The following is an 18731-nucleotide window of genomic DNA, read 5'->3' on the forward strand; positions in this document are numbered from 1 at the left end:
TCTGGTCTATAGTAGTGCACTATATAGGGAACCTCTTACCTAGACAGAACAGAGTCTGGTCTATAGTAGTGCACTATATAGGGAACCTCTTACCTAGACAGAACAGAGTCTGGTCTATAGTAGTGCACTATATAGGGAATAGGGTGCCGTGTGGGACACTGCCAGATAATAAAGCCAGTTAGAGATGGAGACAAATTAAACTAATATAAATATTTGCTTTTATTTCCAAACAATATCAAAACATTTCATCACTAGAACACCAACAATGTCTTCCGCAAAACCCTGATCCAATGATCAACAAACTCAAGCCTTGTTATTACATAGAATTGTGTGTGTGTGTGTGTGTGTCCTCAGTCTTCTACTGGTAGTACAGCTCCAGGTTCTGCCCATCATGGATCTCATCTGCAGACAGGTGAGTTAAGGAGGAGAACAGTGGTGGTGGTGGTGGTGGTGGTGGTGGTCAGTAGTCCCACACAAACACCATCCATATGCCAGATGTACCGTGTGTGTGTGTGTGTCAAATGTCTCGAGTTGCACAACCAAATAATTTCCCCGAGTTTCCCTCAATATCATGAACTAAACCAGGAAACTCCTCACTTTCAAGGCAATACTTCACCAACAGCATTTCTCAATAACAAAAACGTTGCTTACATGTAGAAACCCACTCTGACAATAACCATCAGATAAAATGAGGAGGAGGAGGAGACATTCAAATGTTGCTGTGTGTTTCTCTCCTTACTATATCTAACAGTAGCAAAACCTGGAAGGAAAGCAGACATGTTGGCTCAGTATCGCCCAGTTTACAGATTCCTCCCTGGTCAGAGTGAAACTGCTGTTCTAAGGGCTCAATAGTGTTCTATTTCCTCTTGGTTAAACAGCTGTTTCAGTATTCTTTGTCATGAATGTTGTTCTGGAGGCAGCTCTGCAATGGTCACTAGCTGGCACAGCCACAAAGTCATCAAATCTGATTTTACACTTAACCACACTGTTGAACCTAATGCCTAACCCTAATTTAAAGCACACTGTTGAACCTAATGCCTAATGCCTAACCCTAATTTAAAGCACACTGTTGAACCTAATGCCTAACCACACTGTTGAACCTAATGCCTAACCACACTGTTGAACCTAATGCCTAACACACTGTTGAACCTAATGCCTAACACACTGTTGAACCTAATGCCTAACCACACTGTTGAACCTAATGCCTAACCACACTGTTGAACCTAATGCCTAACCACACTGTTGAACCTAATGCCTAACCACACTGTTGAACCTAATGCCTAACACACTGTTGAACCTAATGCCTAACCACACTGTTGAACCTAATGCCTAACACACTGTTGAACCTAATGCCTAACCACACTGTTGAACCTAATGCCTAACACACTGTTGAACCTAATGCCTAACACACTGTTGAACCTAATGTCTAACCACACTGTTGAACCTAATGCCTAACACACTGTTGAACCTAATGCCTAACCACACTGTTGAACCTAATGCCTAACCACACTGTTGAACCTAATGCCTAACACACTGTTGAACCTAATGCCTAACACACTGTTGAACCTAATGCCTAACCCTAACCACACTGTTGAACCTAATGCCTAACCCTAATTTAAAACACACTGTTGAACCTAATGCCTAACCCTAATTTAAAACACACTGTTGAACCTAATGCCTAATGCCTAACCACACTGTTGAACCTAATGCCTAACCCTAACCACACTGTTGAACCTAATGCCTAACACACTGTTGAACCTAATGCCTAATGCCTAACCCTAACCACACTGTTGAACCTAATGCCTAATGCCTAACCCTAACCACACTGTTGAACCTAATGCCTAACCCTAATTTAAAACACACTGTTGAACCTAATGCCTAACCCTAATTTAAAACACACTGTTGAACCTAATGCCTAATGCCTAACCACACTGTTGAACCTAATGCCTAACCCTAATTTAAAACACACTGTTGAACCTAATGCCTAACCCTAATTTAAAACACACTGTTGAACCTAATGCCTAACCCTAATTTAAAACACACTGTTGAACCTAATGCCTAACCCTAATTTAAAACACCAAAAAGCGCATTATTGTAAAAATGCATGAAAACAATATAGCCACGTTTGACTTTGCCGCTGCTCTGTCTAAGGGGAAATGGCCCAGTTGTGCCTCCAGGACGAGACTCGCAACAATAAAACGCCATCCGGTGGTCAAACAGTGAAACTGCACTTCGGAGGGCTCAAAAAGGATACAGTCTCCCAGAGACACGTGGTCCTTGAATATGGTGTACCTGAGAGGAGAAAACAGGAAGTTAGTCACAGAGGAAGAACACAGCCTCGACCAGGTTCCTTCCGGAACGTTTCAGATAGAAATGACATGATTCCTTATTCTACATGTCACAGAGGAAGAACACAGCCTCGACCAGATTCCTTCCGGAACGTTTCAGATAGAAATGACATGATTCATTATTCTACACGTCACAGAGGCTTGTAGGTTCTACATTTCTATCTTAATATTCTAACACGTTACCCTGGATACAAACGCAGACGACACAGAGACCAGTCTGAATAATACAGGAGGAAGAGAAGGAGAAGTGACTCGTCACTGGTTCCAAATGCCACAACTAACAAGTTTCCGAGTGACGCAGCTAAATCTAAATCAAAGTTTGTCACGTGTGCCCGAATACAACAGTGACATATTTACAGGCTCTAACCAACAGTGAAATACTTACTTACAGGCTCTGACCAACAGTGACATACTTACTTACAGGCTCTAACCAACAGTGACATACATACTTGGCTGCTGCCAACACACTGACTCAACTCCAGCCACTTTAATAATGGGAATTGATGTAAAATATAATCACTAGCCACTTTAAACAATGCTACTTAATATAATGTTTACATACCCTACATTATTCATCTCATATGTATACGTATATACTGTACTCTATATCATCTACTGCATCTTTATGTAATACATGTATCACTAGCCACTTTAACTATGCCACTTTGTTTACATACTCATCTCATATGTATATACTGCACTCGATACCATCTACTGCATCTTGCCTATGCCGCTCTGTACCATCACTCATTCATATATCTTTATGTACATATTCTTTATCCCTTTACACTTGTGTCTATAAGGTAGTAGTTGTGGAATTGTTAGGTTAGGGAGGTGACTCGTCACTGGTCCGTAGGCTAGGGAAGTGACTCGTCACTGGTTCGTAGACTAGGGACTTAATTTCTTTCTCACCATTTCTTGAGTACGATCTTGTCCCACCGTGTGCCTGTCTGGGCAGCGATGAGCTTCTTCAGGTCTCCTATAGTGTCTTCTGAGCTGGAAAGGGTTAAGGCTGTACACAGATGACTGCTCTAACGACATGTTGGTATAGTGTGTCTATGCCTGCAACCTCTGAAGGTTCAGCATCTACAGACATCTATATAACCCTAACCCTCGAAAAAGATCTGTAGTAATTTAACCTTTAGTTTAATTTTTTTTAAATTCTTGCTGATATGAAAGATACATTCCTTGTTTCCAAAACAATATCGCAACGATGTGTTTTAACGTTCAGAACGAGCGTCTGGGATAAAAAAAAAAAAAAGTATGTGGACACCTGCTCGTCGAACATCTCATTCCAAAATCATGGTCATTAATATGGAGTTGGTCCCCCCTTTGCTGCTATAACAGCCTCCGCTCTTCTGGGAAGGCTTTCCACTAGATGTTGGAACATTGCTGCTATAACAGCCTCCACTCTTCTGGGAAGGCTTTCCACTAGATGTTGGAACATTGCTGCTATAACAGCCTCCACTCTTCTGGGAAGGCCTTCCACTAGATGTTGGAACATTGCTGCTATAACAGCCTCCACTCTTCTGGGAAGGCTTTCCACTAGATGTTGGAACATTGCTGGGGCAGCTTGCTTCCATTCAGCCACAAGAGCACTAGTGAGGTCGGGGACTGATGTTGGGCAGTCGGCGTTCCAATTCATCCCACAGGTGTTCGATGGGGGTTGAGGTCAGGGCTCTGTGCAGGCCAGTCAAGTTCTTCCAAAACGATCTCAACAAACAATGTCTGTATGAACCTCGTTGTGCACGGGAGCCAGCTGAAACAGGAGGGACTTCCCAAAACTGTTGAGACAGAGTTGGAAGCACAGAATCGTCTAGAATGTCATTGTGTGCTGTAGTGTTAAGATTTCCCTTCACTGGATCTAAGGGGCTCGAACCATGAAAAACAGCTCCAGAACCTTTATTCCTCCTCCTCCACCAAACTTTACAGTTGGCACAGTGCATTGGAAACTCATCTAGAATGTCATTGTGTTTCCTTCACTGGAACTAAACAGCTCCAGACTATTACTCCTCCTCCACTTTACAGTTGGCACTATGCACCAAAACCCATATTCGGCGGTCGGACTGCCAGAAAAGGCATTTCCACTGCCGGGTCCAATGGCGAGCTTTCCACCACTCCAGCCGACGCTGGGCATTGCTCATGGTGATCTTAGGGTTATTATGTGTGGCTGCTCGGCCATGGAAACCCACTTCATAAAGCTCCTGGCGAACAGTTCTTGCGCTGACGTTGGTTCCCCGAGGCAGTTTGGAACTCGGTAGTAAGTGTTGCAACCGAGGACAGACAATTTTTAACACGCTGCAGCGGTCCCGTTCTGTGAGCTTGTGTGGCTTACCACTTCGCGGCTGAGCCGTTGTTGCTCCTAGACGTTTCCACTTCACAATAACAGAACTTTCAGTTGACTGGGGCAGCTCTAGCAGGGCAGAAATTTGACTAACTTACTTGTTGGAAAGGTGGTATCCTATGATGATGCCACATTGAAAGTCACTGAGCTCTTCAGTAAGCTCATACTACTGCCAATGTTTGTCTATGGAGATTGCATGGCTGTGCGCTCGATTTTATACACCTGTCAGCAACGGGTGTGGCTGAAATAGCCGAATCCACTCATTTGAAGGGGTATTCACATACTATTGTAACAGTGTGTTACTATCGCCAATAGGCGCTAAATCAGATGCAGTCTATGAATGGCGTAGGCTAGTCTGTGCTGTAAGACTAGCATGGTGGTCAGTTTAGTAAAAAAGGATACTTGCACTTCACCCGGACCTTCTTGCCCAGCCGGTCATTGCAAACCACCTCAATCATCCTGATCCGCAGAGAGAGACGGGGAGAGTTGGTTGAGACCGCGGTACAGTATGACGACACCGTGAACATACGATAAACACTATTTTCAAACAACTTCGATACGGAAGTGACTTTTTCGTAGCAGGTCAGAACTTAAAGAGGGGTTAGGATGATTAACGTAGTCGGTTAAGAGACTGAGGTTAAGACGGGTTAGCGAAAAATGCTCTCATAACCTGCTACGAAAATCACTTCGTATGGAAGTGGCGTGAAACAGCACACAGTTTAAACTAACTAGCGAACTTTAGTTGTTTACACAACAGTGGTGATTACAATACAAGGATGATGTTCCAGTTGTTTGTCATTACAACTCCAATAATGTAATGTTACTTAGCAGCTAACATAACAGCTAGGACAATAAACGTTATATTGTCATGTGGAGTTGGCTAATGTTAGCAAAGCTAGTTAGCGCTTCATCAACAACCACTGAAAAAATAAATAAAGCATTACGTCTTAGATATTGAAGTTTCCTCACGTTTATTGGTCTATACCATTGATAAAATATCGTATAAGTACAGATATTACCTTATTGATAGCTAGTCGTTAGCGAAAACCAGAATCGTTTCAGCCTGGGTAGTCGTAAAGCGTTCCGCTTTGTGTACAACGAGAAAACGCACCAATGAAACATCTAAACGGATGATTGACGTGGCTACGTCAAGGCCTCTCATAGGGTGACATGTCAAGAGAAGGCGGGCACTGCCATATTCAGCTATGCCGTAAATCAACCAGAAGTGCTGCGAATAGTTGCAATGAAATAACAAATGCGGTCACATCAGTCTATAAGGGCATTTTTTTTAACTGTAGATCAGTGGAATAAACAGCTGAAATTATATCAACATACCATTCGATTAAATCCAATGTAGTTTATCATGAGAAATACATGTCTAATGCAACAACAACAAAACACATGTAAAAGCAACCCTTCTAGAAAAGTGAAGAATATTCTAAACATGTCTCTTTGACACCTGGCGGATGGAAGGTGCAACAACAGAATCAGCAGCAGACGTTTCCTTACAGCCGCATTCTACGAGCCACCAGAGGCAAAAAGGAGTGACTTGCACAGTTTTGAAAGCAAGCAGGGAAAATGGCAGACGCCGAGGACGAGAAGCTACCGTCCGGATGGGAAAAGCGGATGAGCCGCAGTTCCAGTAGGTTGAGAGCGATAATTAGCTATATCATCCGAGCAATTTGTCGCTGGTGCACAAACCACTTGCATGGCAAAGTACCGACCGAACGAACCCAAATGCTAGCGTTAGCGGTTCAGCTAAATTACTTAGCTAGTTAGGTTGGTTGTAATCTTGTTGCATCGTTAGGTGGTGACGCATGTTTATTTGTGAATTGTGTCTGATGGTTATTCGTTTGACTAGTGCGTGTATCAAAAGCTATCATCTGGTGTTGTTTAGTTAGCCAGTCATTACCCTCACGACTAACCCAGGAAGCTAGCCTAACTAGCAGCGGCGCATGCATGTTTTGACAACTGTTCAACGTACTATGCATTGGACAGTAACTTATTTCATAATCAAAACAATTCTTAGGGATATATGAATTGGAAGATATACTGTTGTATGGGGTGTCGTCATTTTGAGTTGGTCAGTTTATTCATTTAATGTCCATTCATTCATTTCACGCCAGCTCGCGAGGTAGCAGAAAATAACAAGGCCCATAACAATGACGTCATTTTGTCCCGCGCCTTGGGACCATTCCGACACCTGTGTTAGGATGGCGGGTTTCTGCCCAGTGAGCAGAAGTTAAATATGGATTTTCTCAACGCCTTCTTCAGCATAATATCATTAAAAGTTGCTGAAGACGACCAACTGAGATTAGTTCTGTCCATTCCATGACTAAAGCAAAATGCTTTTCTGTGTAGGTTCACGCTTTTATCTGTGTAGGTTCATGCTTTTATTTGTGTAGATGAATGCTTTTATCTGTGTAGGATTCATGCTTTTATCTGTGTAGATTCATGCTTTTATCTGTGTAGATTCATGCTTTTATCTGTGTAGATTAATGCACATGAAGGAAAGGAAGCTTCGGTAGACTTCAGTTGTAGCATCGGCTCCCTCTTTCTCATCCCCCAAACCAACACCTCTCCTCTCTCTTCCCTCCCTCCCCATCCTTTCTCTCCCTATCCATCCTTTCTCTCCCTCTCCATCCTTTCTCTCCCTCTCCATCCTTTCTCTCCCTCTCCATCCTTTCTCTCTCTCCCCATCCTTTCTCTCCCTCCCCATCCTTTCTCTCCCTCCCCATCCTTTCTCTCCCTCCCCATCCTTTCTCTCCATTCCCTCCCTCCCCGTCCTCTTTCTCTCCCCCGTCCCCTTTCTCTCCCTCCCCTCTCCCCTGTCCTCTCTCCCTCCCTTCTCCCCCACCAACCTCTTCCTCCCTCCTCCCTTTCCTAGGTAGAGTGTACTACTTTAACCACATCACCAATGCCAGCCAGTGGGAGCGTCCGGTGGGGTCAGGTAGGTCGCCCAGCAGCTAAGGGGATGGACCTGTAGCTGACAGGTCACGGTTAGAATCCCTGGTGGGGCACTGTAAAATTAAACTGGGGGGGGGGGGGGGGTGCTGGCCCTTAACCCAACAACATACTGGCCCTTAACCCAACAACATACTGGCCCTTAACCCCACAGCATGCTGGCCCTTAACCCCACAGCATGCTGGCCCTTAACCCCACAGCATGCTGGCCCTTAACCCCACAGCATGCTTGCCCTTAACCCCACAGCATGCTGGCCCTTAACCCCACAGCATGCTGGCCCTTAACCCCACAGCATGCTGGCCCTTAACCCCACAGCATGCTGGCCCTTAACCCCACAGCATGCTGGCCCTTAACCCCACAGCATGCTGGCCCTTAACCCCACAGCATGCTGGCCCTTAACCCAACAACATGTTGGCTCTTAACCCAACAACATGCTGGCCCTTAACCCAACAACATGCTGGCCCTTAACCCAACAACATGCTGGCCCTTAACCCAACAACATACTGGCCCTTAACCCAACAACATACTGGCCCTTAACCCAACAGCATGCTGGCCCTTAACCCAACAGCATGCTGGCCCTTAACCCAACAACATACTGGCTCTCTCCATCCAGGGGCGCTGCACTATGGTTTGACCCTGTGCTCCTCTACTGTGTGTGAAGTGTGCTGCTCCTCTCTACTGTGTGTGAAGTGTGCTGCTCCTCTACTGTGTGAAGTGTGCTGCTCCTCTGCTGTGTGTGAAGTGTGCTGCTCCTCTACTGTGTGTGAAGTGTGCTGCTCCTCTACTGTGTGTGAAGTGTGCTGCTCCTCTCTACTGTGTGTGAAGTGTGCTGCTCCTCTCTACTGTGTGTGAAGTGTGCTGCTCCTCTCTACTGTGTGTGAAGTGTGCTGCTCCTCTCTACTGTGTGTGAAGTGTGCTGCTCCTCTCTACTGTGTGTGAAGTGTGCTGCTCCTCTCTACTGTGTGTGAAGTGTGCTGCTCCCCTCTGCTGTGTGTGAAGTGTGCTGCTCCTCTCTACTGTGTGTGAAGTGTGCTGCTCCTCTACTGTGTGTGAAGTGTGCTGCTCCTCTCTACTGTGTGTGAAGTGTGCTGCTCCTCTCTACTGTGTGAAGTGTGCTGCTCCTCTCTACTGTGTGTGAAGTGTGCTGCTCCTCTCTGCTGTGTGTGAAGTGTGCTGCTCCTCTACTGTGTGAAGTGTGCTGCTCCTCTGCTGTGTGTGAAGTGTGCTCCTCTGCTGTGTGTGAAGTGTGCTGCTCCTCTGCTGTGTGTGAAGTGTGCTGCTCCTCTACTGTGTGTGAAGTGTGCTGCTCCTCTACTGTGTGTGAAGTGTGCTGCTCCTCTACTGTGTGTGAAGTGTGCCTCTCCTCTACTGTGTGTGAAGTGTGCCTCTCCTCTACTGTGTGAAGTGTGCCACTCCTCTACTGTGTGAAGTGTGCTGCTCCTCTCTACTGTGTGTGAAGTGTGCCTCTCCTCTACTGTGTGAAGTGTGCTGCTCCTCTCTACTGTGTGTGAAGTGTGCCTCTCCTCTACTGTGTGAAGTGTGCTGCTCCTCTCTACTGTGTGTGAAGTGTGCTGCTCCTCTCTACTGTGTGTGAAGTGTGCCTCTCCTCTACTGTGTGAAGTGTGCTGCTGTTTGGGGGGATGAGAAGAAGACTGTTTGTTGTAGCATCATATGAACAATTAAGTTGTATTGGTGATGAGGGGACAATAAAGTGTTTTTGTATTGTAGGTGAAGGGAGGGGACAATACATTTGTGTTGTAGGTGAAGTGGAGGGGACAATACATTTGTGTTGTAGGTGAAGTGGAGGGGACAATACATTTGTGTTGTAGGTGAAGGGGAGGGGACAATACATTTGTGTTGTAGGTGAAGTGGGGGGGACAATACATTTGTGTTGTAGGTGAAGGGGGGGGGACAATACATTTGTGTTGTAGGTGAAGTGGGGGGGACAATACATTTGTATTGTAGGTGAAGGGGAGGGGACAATACATTTGTGTTGTTGTCGAAGTGGAGGGGACAATACATTTGTGTTGTAGGTGAAGGGGAGGGGACAATACATTTGTGTTGTAGGTGAAGTGGAGGGGACAATACATTTGTGTTGTAGGTGAAGGGAGGGGACAATACATTTGTATTGTAGGTGAAGTGGAGGGGACAATACATTTGTGTTGTAGGTGAAGTGGAGGGGACAATACATTTGTGGTGTTGTCGAAGTGGAGGGGACAATACATTTGTGTTGTAGGTGAAGTGGAGGGGACAATACATTTGTGTTGTAGGTGAAGGGGAGGGGACAATACATTTGTGTTGTAGGTGAAGTGGAGGGGACAATACATTTGTGTTGGTGAAGTGGGGGGGACAATACATTTGTGTTGGTGAAGTGGGGGGGACAATACATTTGTGTTGGTGAAGTGGGGGGGACAATACATTTGTGTTGTCGAAGTGGAGGGGACAATACATTTGTGTTGGTGAAGTGGGGGGGACAATACATTTGTGTTGGTGAAGTGGGGGGGACAATACATTTGTGTTGGTGAAGTGGGGGGGACAATACATTTGTGTTGTCGAAGTGGAGGGGACAATACATTTGTGTTGGTGAAGTGGGGGGGACAATACATTTGTGTTGGTGAAGTGGAGGGGACAATACATTTGTGTTGGTGAAGTGGGGGGGACAATACATTTGTGTTGGTGAAGTGGAGGGGACAATACATTTGTGTTGGTGAAGTGGGGGGGACAATACATTTGTGTTGGTGAAGTGGGGGGGACAATACATTTGTGTTGTCGAAGTGGAGGGGACAATACATTTGTGTTGGTGAAGTGGGGGGGACAATACATTTGTGTTGGTGAAGTGGGGGGGACAATACATTTGTGTTGTCGAAGTGGAGGGGACAATACATTTGTGTTGGTGAAGTGGGGGGGACAATACATTTGTGTTGGTGAAGTGGAGGGGACAATACATTTGTGTTGTTGGTGAAGTGGGGGGGACAATACATTTGTGTTGTTGGTGAAGTGGGGGGGACAATACATTTGTATTGTAGGTGAAGGGAGGGGACAATACATTTGTGTTGGTGAAGTGGGGGGGACAATACATTTGTGTTGTTGGTGAAGTGGGGGGGACAATACATTTGTGTTGTTGTCGAAGTGGAGGGGACAATACATTTGTGTTGTTGGTGAAGTGGGGGGGACAATACATTTGTGGTGTTGGTGAAGTGGGGGGGGACAATACATTTGTGTTGTAGGTGAAGTGGAGGGGACAATACATTTGTGTTGTTGGTGAAGTGGGGGGGACAATACATTTGTGTTGTTGGTGAAGTGGGGGGGACAATACATTTGTGTTGTTGGTGAAGTGGAGGGGACAATACATTTGTGTTGGTGAAGTGGGGGGGACAATACATTTGTGTTGTTGGTGAAGTGGGGGGGACAATACATTTGTATTGTAGGTGAAGTGGAGGGGACAATACATTTGTGTTGTAGGTGAAGGGAGGGGACAATACATTTGTGTTGTAGGTGAAGGGAGGGGACAATACATTTGTATTGTAGGTGAAGTGGAGGGGACAATACATTTGTGTTGTAGGTGAAGTGGAGGGGACAATACATTTGTGTTGTAGGTGAAGTGGAGGGGACAATACATTTGTGTTGTAGGTGAAGGGAGGGGACAATACATTTGTGTTGTAGGTGAAGGGGAGGGGACAATACATTTGTATTGTAGGTGAAGTGGAGGGGACAATACATTTGTGTTGTAGGTGAAGTGGAGGGGACAATACATTTGTGTTGTAGGTGAAGGGAGGGGACAATACATTTGTGTTGTAGGTGAAGGGAGGGGACAATACATTTGTATTGTAGGTGAAGTGGAGGGGACAATACATTTGTGTTGTAGGTGAAGGGGAGGGGACAATACATTTGTGTTGTAGGTGAAGGGGAGGGGACAATACATTTGTATTGTAGGTGAAGTGGGGGGGACAATACATTTGTGTTGTAGGTGAAGTGGGGGGGACAATACATTTGTGTTGTAGGTGAAGTGGGGGGGACAATACATTTGTGTTGTAGGTGAAGGGGAGGGGACAATACATTTGTGTTGTAGGTGAAGTGGGGGGGACAATACATTTGTATTGTAGGTGAAGTGGGGGGGACAATACATTTGTATTGTAGGTGAAGTGGAGGGGACAATACATTTGTATTGTAGGTGAAGTGGGGGGGACAATACATTTGTATTGTAGGTGAAGTGGGGGGGACAATACATTTGTATTGTAGGTGAAGTGGGGGGGACAATACATTTGTGTTGTAGGTGAAGGGAGGGGACAATACATTTGTGTTGTTGGTGAAGTGGGGGGGACAATACATTTGTATTGTAGGTGAAGGGGAGGGGACAATACATTTGTATTGTAGGTGAAGTGGAGGGGACAATACATTTGTATTGTAGGTGAAGTGGGGGGGACAATACATTTGTATTGTAGGTGAAGTGGAGGGGACAATACATTTGTGTTGTAGGTGAAGGGGAGGGGACAATACATTTGTGTTGTAGGTGAAGGGGAGGGGACAATACATTTGTGTTGTAGGTGAAGGGGAGGGGACAATACATTTGTGTTGTAGGTGAAGTGGGGGGGACAATACATTTGTGTTGTAGGTGAAGGGGAGGGGACAATACATTTGTGTTGTAGGTGAAGTGGGGGGGACAATACATTTGTATTGTAGGTGAAGGGGAGGGGACAATACATTTGTATTGTAGGTGAAGTGGGGGGGACAATACATTTGTGTTGTAGGTGAAGTGGAGGGGACAATACATTTGTGTTGTAGGTGAAGGGGAGGGGACAATACATTTGTGTTGTAGGTGAAGTGGAGGGGACAATACATTTGTGTTGTAGGTGAAGGGGAGGGGACAATACATTTGTGTTGTAGGTGAAGTGGAGGGGACAATACATTTGTGTTGTAGGTGAAGGGGAGGGGACAATACATTTGTGTTGTAGGTGAAGTGGAGGGGACAATACATTTGTGTTGTAGGTGAAGTGGAGGGGACAATACATTTGTGTTGTAGGTGAAGTGGGGGGGACAATACATTTGTATTGAACGCTGATGGGAGGGGACAATAAAGTTGTATTGAATTGTAGGTGATGGGAGGGGACAATAAAGTTGTATTGAATTGTAGGTGATGGGAGTGGCGAGCCAGACAAGGTGCGTTGTTCCCACCTCCTGGTGAAGCACAGCCAATCGCGTCGCCCGTCCTCCTGGAGGGAGGAGAACATCACGCGCTCCAAAGAGGAGGCCCTCGACCTCATACAAAGTGAGTAGTTGGGGGAAAGAGTTGGTGTGACAACATTTGATCTAATGTTTGACCGTCTCTGGGTGTGTTGAGAGAGATGGTGAGAGACAGTTTGATAAACTACGTGCATGTCAAGTCAGATGTTATTGGTCACATACACATGGTTAGCAGATGTTACTGGTCACACAGTTAGCAGATGTTATTGGTCACATACACACGGTTAGCAGATGTTATTGGTCACGGTTAGCAGATGTTATTGGTCATATACACATGGTTAGCAGATGTTATTGGTCACATACACATGGTTAGCAGATGTTATTGGTCACGGTTAGCAGATGTTATTGGTCATATACACATGGTTAGCAGATGTTATTGGTCACGGTTAGCAGATGTTATTGGTCATATACACATGGTTAGCAGATGTTATTGGTCACATACACATGGTTAGCAGATGTTATTGGTCACATACACATGGTTAGCAGATGTTATTGGTCACATACACATGGTTAGTAGATGTTATTGGTTACATACACATGGTTAGCAGATGTTATTGGTCACATACACATGGTTCGCAGATGTTATTGGTCACATGGTTAGCAGATGTTATTGGTCACATGGTTAGCAGATGTTATTGGTCACATGGTTCGCAGATGTTATTGGTCACATGGTTAGCAGATGTTATTGGTCACATGGTTAGCAGATGTTACTGGTCACACGGTTAGCAGATGTTACTGGTCACACGGTTAGCAGATGTTACTGGTCACACGGTTAGCAGATGTTACTGGTCACACGGTTAGCAGATGTTACTGGTCACACGGTTAGCAGATGTTACTGGTCACACGGTTAGCAGATGTTACTGGTCACACGGTTAGCAGATGTTACTGGTCTCACGGTTAGCAGATGTTACTGGTCTCACGGTTAGCAGATGTTACTGGTCACACGGTTAGCAGATGTTACTGGTCACACGGTTAGCAGATGTTACTGGTCACACGGTTAGCAGATGTTACTGGTCACACGGTTAGCAGATGTTACTGGTCACACGGTTAGCAGATGTTACTGGTCACACGGTTAGCAGATGTTACTGGTCACACGGTTAGCAGATGTTACTGGTCACACGGTTAGCAGATGTTACTGGTCACATACACATGGTTAGCAGATGTTATTGGTCACATGGTTAGCAGATGTTACTGGTCACATTCACACGGTTAGCAGATGTTATTGGTCACACGGTTAGCAGATATTATTGGTCACATACACACGGTTAGCAGATGTTATTGGTCACGGTTAGCAGATGTTACTGATCACATTCACACGGTTAGCAGATGTTGTTGGTCACATGGTTAGCAGATGTTATTGGTCACATACACACAGTTAGCAGATGTTATTGGTCACATACACATGGTTAGCAGATGTTATTGGTCACATACACACAGTTAGCAGATGTTATTGTGAGTGTAGTGAAATGCTTGTGCTTCTAGTTCCGAATGCAGTAATATCTAACAAGTAATCTAACAATTCCACAACAACGGCCTAATACACACACATCTAAGTAAAGGGATGGAATAAGAATATACACATATAACATGTTGTTGCACTGTGTGTTATTACCATGTTGTTGTTGCACTGTGTGTTATTACCATGTTGCACTGTGTGTTATTACCATGTTGTTGCACTGTGTTATTACCATGTTGTTGCACTGTGTGTTATTACCATGTTGTTGCACTGTGTTGTTACCATGTTGCTGCACTGTGTGTTGTTACCATGTTGTTGCACTGTGTGTTGTTACCATGTTGTTGCACTGTGTGTTGTTACCATGTTGTTGCACTGTGTGTTGTTACCATGTTGCTGCACTGTGTGTTGTTACCATGTTGTTGCACTGTGTGTTGTTACCATGTTGTTGCACTGTGTGTTGTTACCATGTTGTTGCACTGTGTGTTATTACCATGTTGTTGCACTGTGTGTTGTTACCATGTTGTTGCACTGTGTGTTGTTACCATGTTGTTGCACTGTGTGTTGTTACCATGTTGCTGCACTGTGTGTTGTTACCATGTTGCTGCACTGTGTGTTGTTACCATGTTGTTGCACTGTGTGTTGTTACCATGTTGTTGCACTGTGTGTTGTTACCATGTTGTTGCACTGTGTGTTGTTACCATGTTGTTGCACTGTGTGTTATTACCATGTTGTTGCACTGTGTGTTATTACCATGTTGTTGCACTGTGTGTTATTACCATGTTGCACTGTGTTTTATTACCATGTTGTTGCACTGTGTGTTATTACCATGTTGCACTGTGTGTAATTACCATGTTGTTGCACTGTGTGTTATTACCATGTTGCACTGTGTGTATTACCATGTTGTTGCACTGTGTGTAATTACCATGTTGTTGCACTGTGTGTAATTACCATGTTGTTGCACTGTGTGTTGTTACCATGTTGTTGCACTGTGTGTTATTACCATGTTGTTGCACTGTGTGTTATTACCATGTTGTTGCACTGTGTGTTATTACCATGTTGTTGCACTGTGTGTTATTACCATGTTGTTGCACTGTGTGTTATTACCATGTTGTTGCACTGTGTGTTATTACCATGTTGCACTGTGTTTTATTACCATGTTGTTGCACTGTGTGTTATTACCATGTTGCACTGTGTGTAATTACCATGTTGTTGCACTGTGTTATTACCATGTTGCACTGTGTGTATTACCATGTTGTTGCACTGTGTGTAATTACCATGTTGTTGCACTGTGTGTAATTACCATGTTGTTGCACTGTGTGTTGTTACCATGTTGTTGCACTGTGTGTTATTACCATGTTGTTGCACTGTGTGTTATTACCATGTTGTTGCACTGTGTGTTATTACCATGTTGTTGCACTGTGTGTTATTACCATGTTGTTGCACTGTGTGTTATTACCATGTTGTTGCACTGTGTGTTATTACCATGTTGTTGCACTGTATGTTATTACCATGTTGTTGCACTGTGTGTTATTACCATGTTGCACTGTGTGTTGTTACCATGTTGTTGTTGCACTGTGTGTTATTACCATGTTGTTGCACTGTGTGTTATTACCATGTTGTTGCACTGTGTGTTATTACCATGTTGTTGCACTGTGTGTTATTACCATGTTGTTGCACTGTGTGTTGTTACCATGTTGTTGTTGCACTGTGTGTTGTTACCATGTTGTTGTTGCACTGTGTGTTGTTACCATGTTGTTGCACTGTGTGTTATTACCATGTTGTTGCACTGTGTGTTGTTACCATGTTGTTGCACTGTGTGTTGTTACCATGTTGCTGCACTGTGTGTTGTTACCATGTTGCTGCACTGTGTGTTGTTACCATGTTGTTGCACTGTGTGTTGTTACCATGTTGTTGCACTGTGTGTTGTTACCATGTTGTTGCACTGTGTGTTATTACCATGTTGCACTGTGTGTTGTTACCATGTTGTTGCACTGTGTGTAATTACCATGTTGTTGCACTGTGTGTTGTTACCATGTTGTTGCACTGTGTTATTACCATGTTGTTGCACTGTGTGTGTTACCATGTTGTTGCACTGTGTGTGTTACCATGTTGTTGCACTGTGTGTGTTACCATGTTGTTGCACTGTGTGTTATTACCATGTTGTTGCACTGTGTGTTATTACCATGTTGTTGCACTGTGTGTTATTACCATGTTGTTGCACTGTGTGTTATTACCATGTTGTTGCACTGTGTGTTATTACCATGTTGTTGCACTGTGTGTTATTACCATGTTGCACTGTGTGTAATTACCATGTTGTTGCACTGTGTGTTATTACCATGTTGCACTGTGTGTATTACCATGTTGTTGCACTGTGTGTAATTACCATGTTGTTGCACTGTGTGTAATTACCATGTTGTTGTTGCACTGTGTGTTGTTACCATGTTGTTGTTGCACTGTGTGTTGTTACCATGTTGTTGCACTGTGTGTTATTACCATGTTGCACTGTGTGTTATTAGCATGTTGTTGCACTCTGTGTTATTACCATGTTGTTGCACTGTGTGTTATTACCATGTTGTTGCACTGTGTGTTGTTACCATGTTGTTGTTGCACTGTGTGTTATTACCATGTTGTTGCACTGTGTGTTATTACCATGTTGTTGCACTGTGTGTTATTACCATGTTGTTGCACTGTGTGTTGTTACCATGTTGTTGTTGCACTGTGTGTTATTACCATGTTGTTGCACTGTGTGTTATTACCATGTTGTTGCACTGTGTGTTATTACCATGTTGTTGCACTGTGTGTTATTACCATGTTGTTGCACTGTGTGTTATTACCATGTTGTTGCACTGTGTGTTGTTACCATGTTGTTGTTGCACTGTGTGTTATTACCATGTTGTTGCACTGTGTGTTATTACCATGTTGTTGCACTGTGTGTTATTACCATGTTGCACTGTGTGTAATTACCATGTTGTTGCACTGTGTGTTATTACCATGTTGCACTGTGTGTAATTACCATGTTGCACTGTGTGTAATTACCATGTTGCACTGTGTGTAATTACCATGTTGTTGCACTGTGTGTGTTACCATGTTGTTGCACTGTGTGTGTTACCATGTTGTTGCACTGTGTGTGTTACCATGTTGTTGCACTGTGTGTGTTACCATGTTGTTGCACTGTGTGTAATTACCATGTTGTTGCACTGTGTGTAATTACCATGTTGTTGCACTGTGTGTTATTACCATGTTGTTGCACTGTGTGTTATTACCATGTTGTTGCACTGTGTGTTGTTGCACTGTGTGTTGTTACCATGTTGTTGCACTGTGTGTTGTTACCATGTTGCTGCACTGTGTGTACGTGTGTTTAACATGTTGGTGTGTGTGTGTGTGTGTTACATAACATGGTGTGTGTGTTAACATGTTGCAGAGTACATAGAGCAGATGCAGTCAGGAGAGGAGGAGTTTGAGGCTTTGGCCTCTCAGTTCAGTGACTGCAGCTCCGCACGCAACGGAGGAGACCTGGGACTGTTCGGCAGAGGTAACACACACACACACACACACACACACACACACGGTCAAATGGAAAATATACTATCCACTCACACACACAAGCATCACAGACACGCACAAAGTCCTGTTTTCCAGGTGTTTCCTGTTTTCGTTGTGAGAGAGGTGTGTGTGTTTCAGGTCAGAAGCTGTTTGAGGACCTGTCCTTCGCTCTGAAGGTGGGAGACATTAGTTGTGATAGAGGTGTGTGTGTGTTTGTTTCAGGTCAGATGCAGAAGCCGTTTGAGGATGCGTCCTTCGCTCTGAAGGTGGGAGACATTAGTTGTGATAGAGGTGTGTGTGTGTGTTTCAGGTCAGAAGCTGTTTGAGGACCTGTCCTTCGCTCTGAAGGTGGGAGACATTAGTTGTGATAGAGGTGTGTGTGTGTGTTTCAGGTCAGATGCAGAAGCCGTTTGAGGATGCGTCCTTCGCTCTGAAGGTGGGAGACATGAGTTGTGATAGAGGTGTGTGTGTGTGTTTCAGGTCAGATGCAGAAGCCGTTTGAGGATGCGTCCTTCGCTCTGAAGGTGGGAGACATGAGTGGTCCGGTGTTCACCGATTCTGGAGTTCACGTCATCCTTCGCACGGGATAGAGACAAGGCTCTGATACCCCCATCACCCCCCCGAATTTCCTCATCACCCCCCATTACCCCCGAATACCCCCATTACCCCCTGAATACCCCCATCACCCCCTGAATACCCCCGAATACCCCCGAATACCCCCTATACCCCCCGAATACCCCCATCACCCCCCATTACCCCCGAATACCCCCATTACCCCCTGAATACCCCCATCACACCCTGAATACCCCCGAATACCCCCTGAATACCCCCGAAT

The 18731-nt window shown here is 44.7% G+C and overlaps 2 protein-coding genes across 13 annotated transcripts; one reads left to right on the plus strand and one right to left on the minus strand.

Moving 5' to 3' along the window:
- Positions 1-195: 195 nt before the first annotated feature.
- LOC110487339 (ubiquitin-like protein 5) lies at positions 196-5850 on the minus strand. 2 transcript variants are annotated; one of them, XM_036948478.1, is made up of 5 exons: positions 5712-5850; positions 5095-5151; positions 3261-3344; positions 2255-2292; positions 196-402 (listed from the first exon to the last, which is right to left on the minus strand). In XM_036948478.1, the coding sequence occupies exons 2-5, from the start codon at positions 5148-5150 to the stop codon at positions 359-361; spliced, it is 222 nt and encodes a 73-aa protein (XP_036804373.1). In that variant the 5' UTR covers position 5151; positions 5712-5850; the 3' UTR covers positions 196-358. The 2 variants fall into 2 exon arrangements, with proteins under 2 accessions (XP_036804373.1, XP_036804374.1); XM_036948479.1 differs by lacking the exon at positions 5712-5850 and adding an exon at positions 5637-5659.
- A 102-nt stretch (positions 5851-5952) lies between these two features.
- LOC118936547 (peptidyl-prolyl cis-trans isomerase NIMA-interacting 1-like) lies at positions 5953-18731 on the plus strand. Of its 11 annotated transcripts, none has more exons than XM_036948469.1 (8): positions 5953-6334; positions 7580-7642; positions 12788-12922; positions 17775-17885; positions 18035-18099; positions 18188-18271; positions 18358-18500; positions 18669-18731. In XM_036948469.1, the coding sequence occupies exons 1-7, from the start codon at positions 6271-6273 to the stop codon at positions 18484-18486; spliced, it is 651 nt and encodes a 216-aa protein (XP_036804364.1). In that variant the 5' UTR covers positions 5953-6270; the 3' UTR covers positions 18487-18500; positions 18669-18731. The 11 variants fall into 11 exon arrangements, with proteins under 11 accessions (XP_036804364.1, XP_036804363.1, XP_036804362.1 ...); XM_036948468.1 differs by lacking the exon at positions 18669-18731 and adding an exon at positions 18560-18608; XM_036948467.1 differs by lacking the exon at positions 18669-18731 and having other exon boundaries at positions 18358-18621.

This window comes from Oncorhynchus mykiss, chromosome 17 (genome assembly GCF_013265735.2).
Source record: "Oncorhynchus mykiss isolate Arlee chromosome 17, USDA_OmykA_1.1, whole genome shotgun sequence".
Taxonomy (NCBI): Eukaryota; Metazoa; Chordata; class Actinopteri; order Salmoniformes; family Salmonidae; genus Oncorhynchus; species Oncorhynchus mykiss.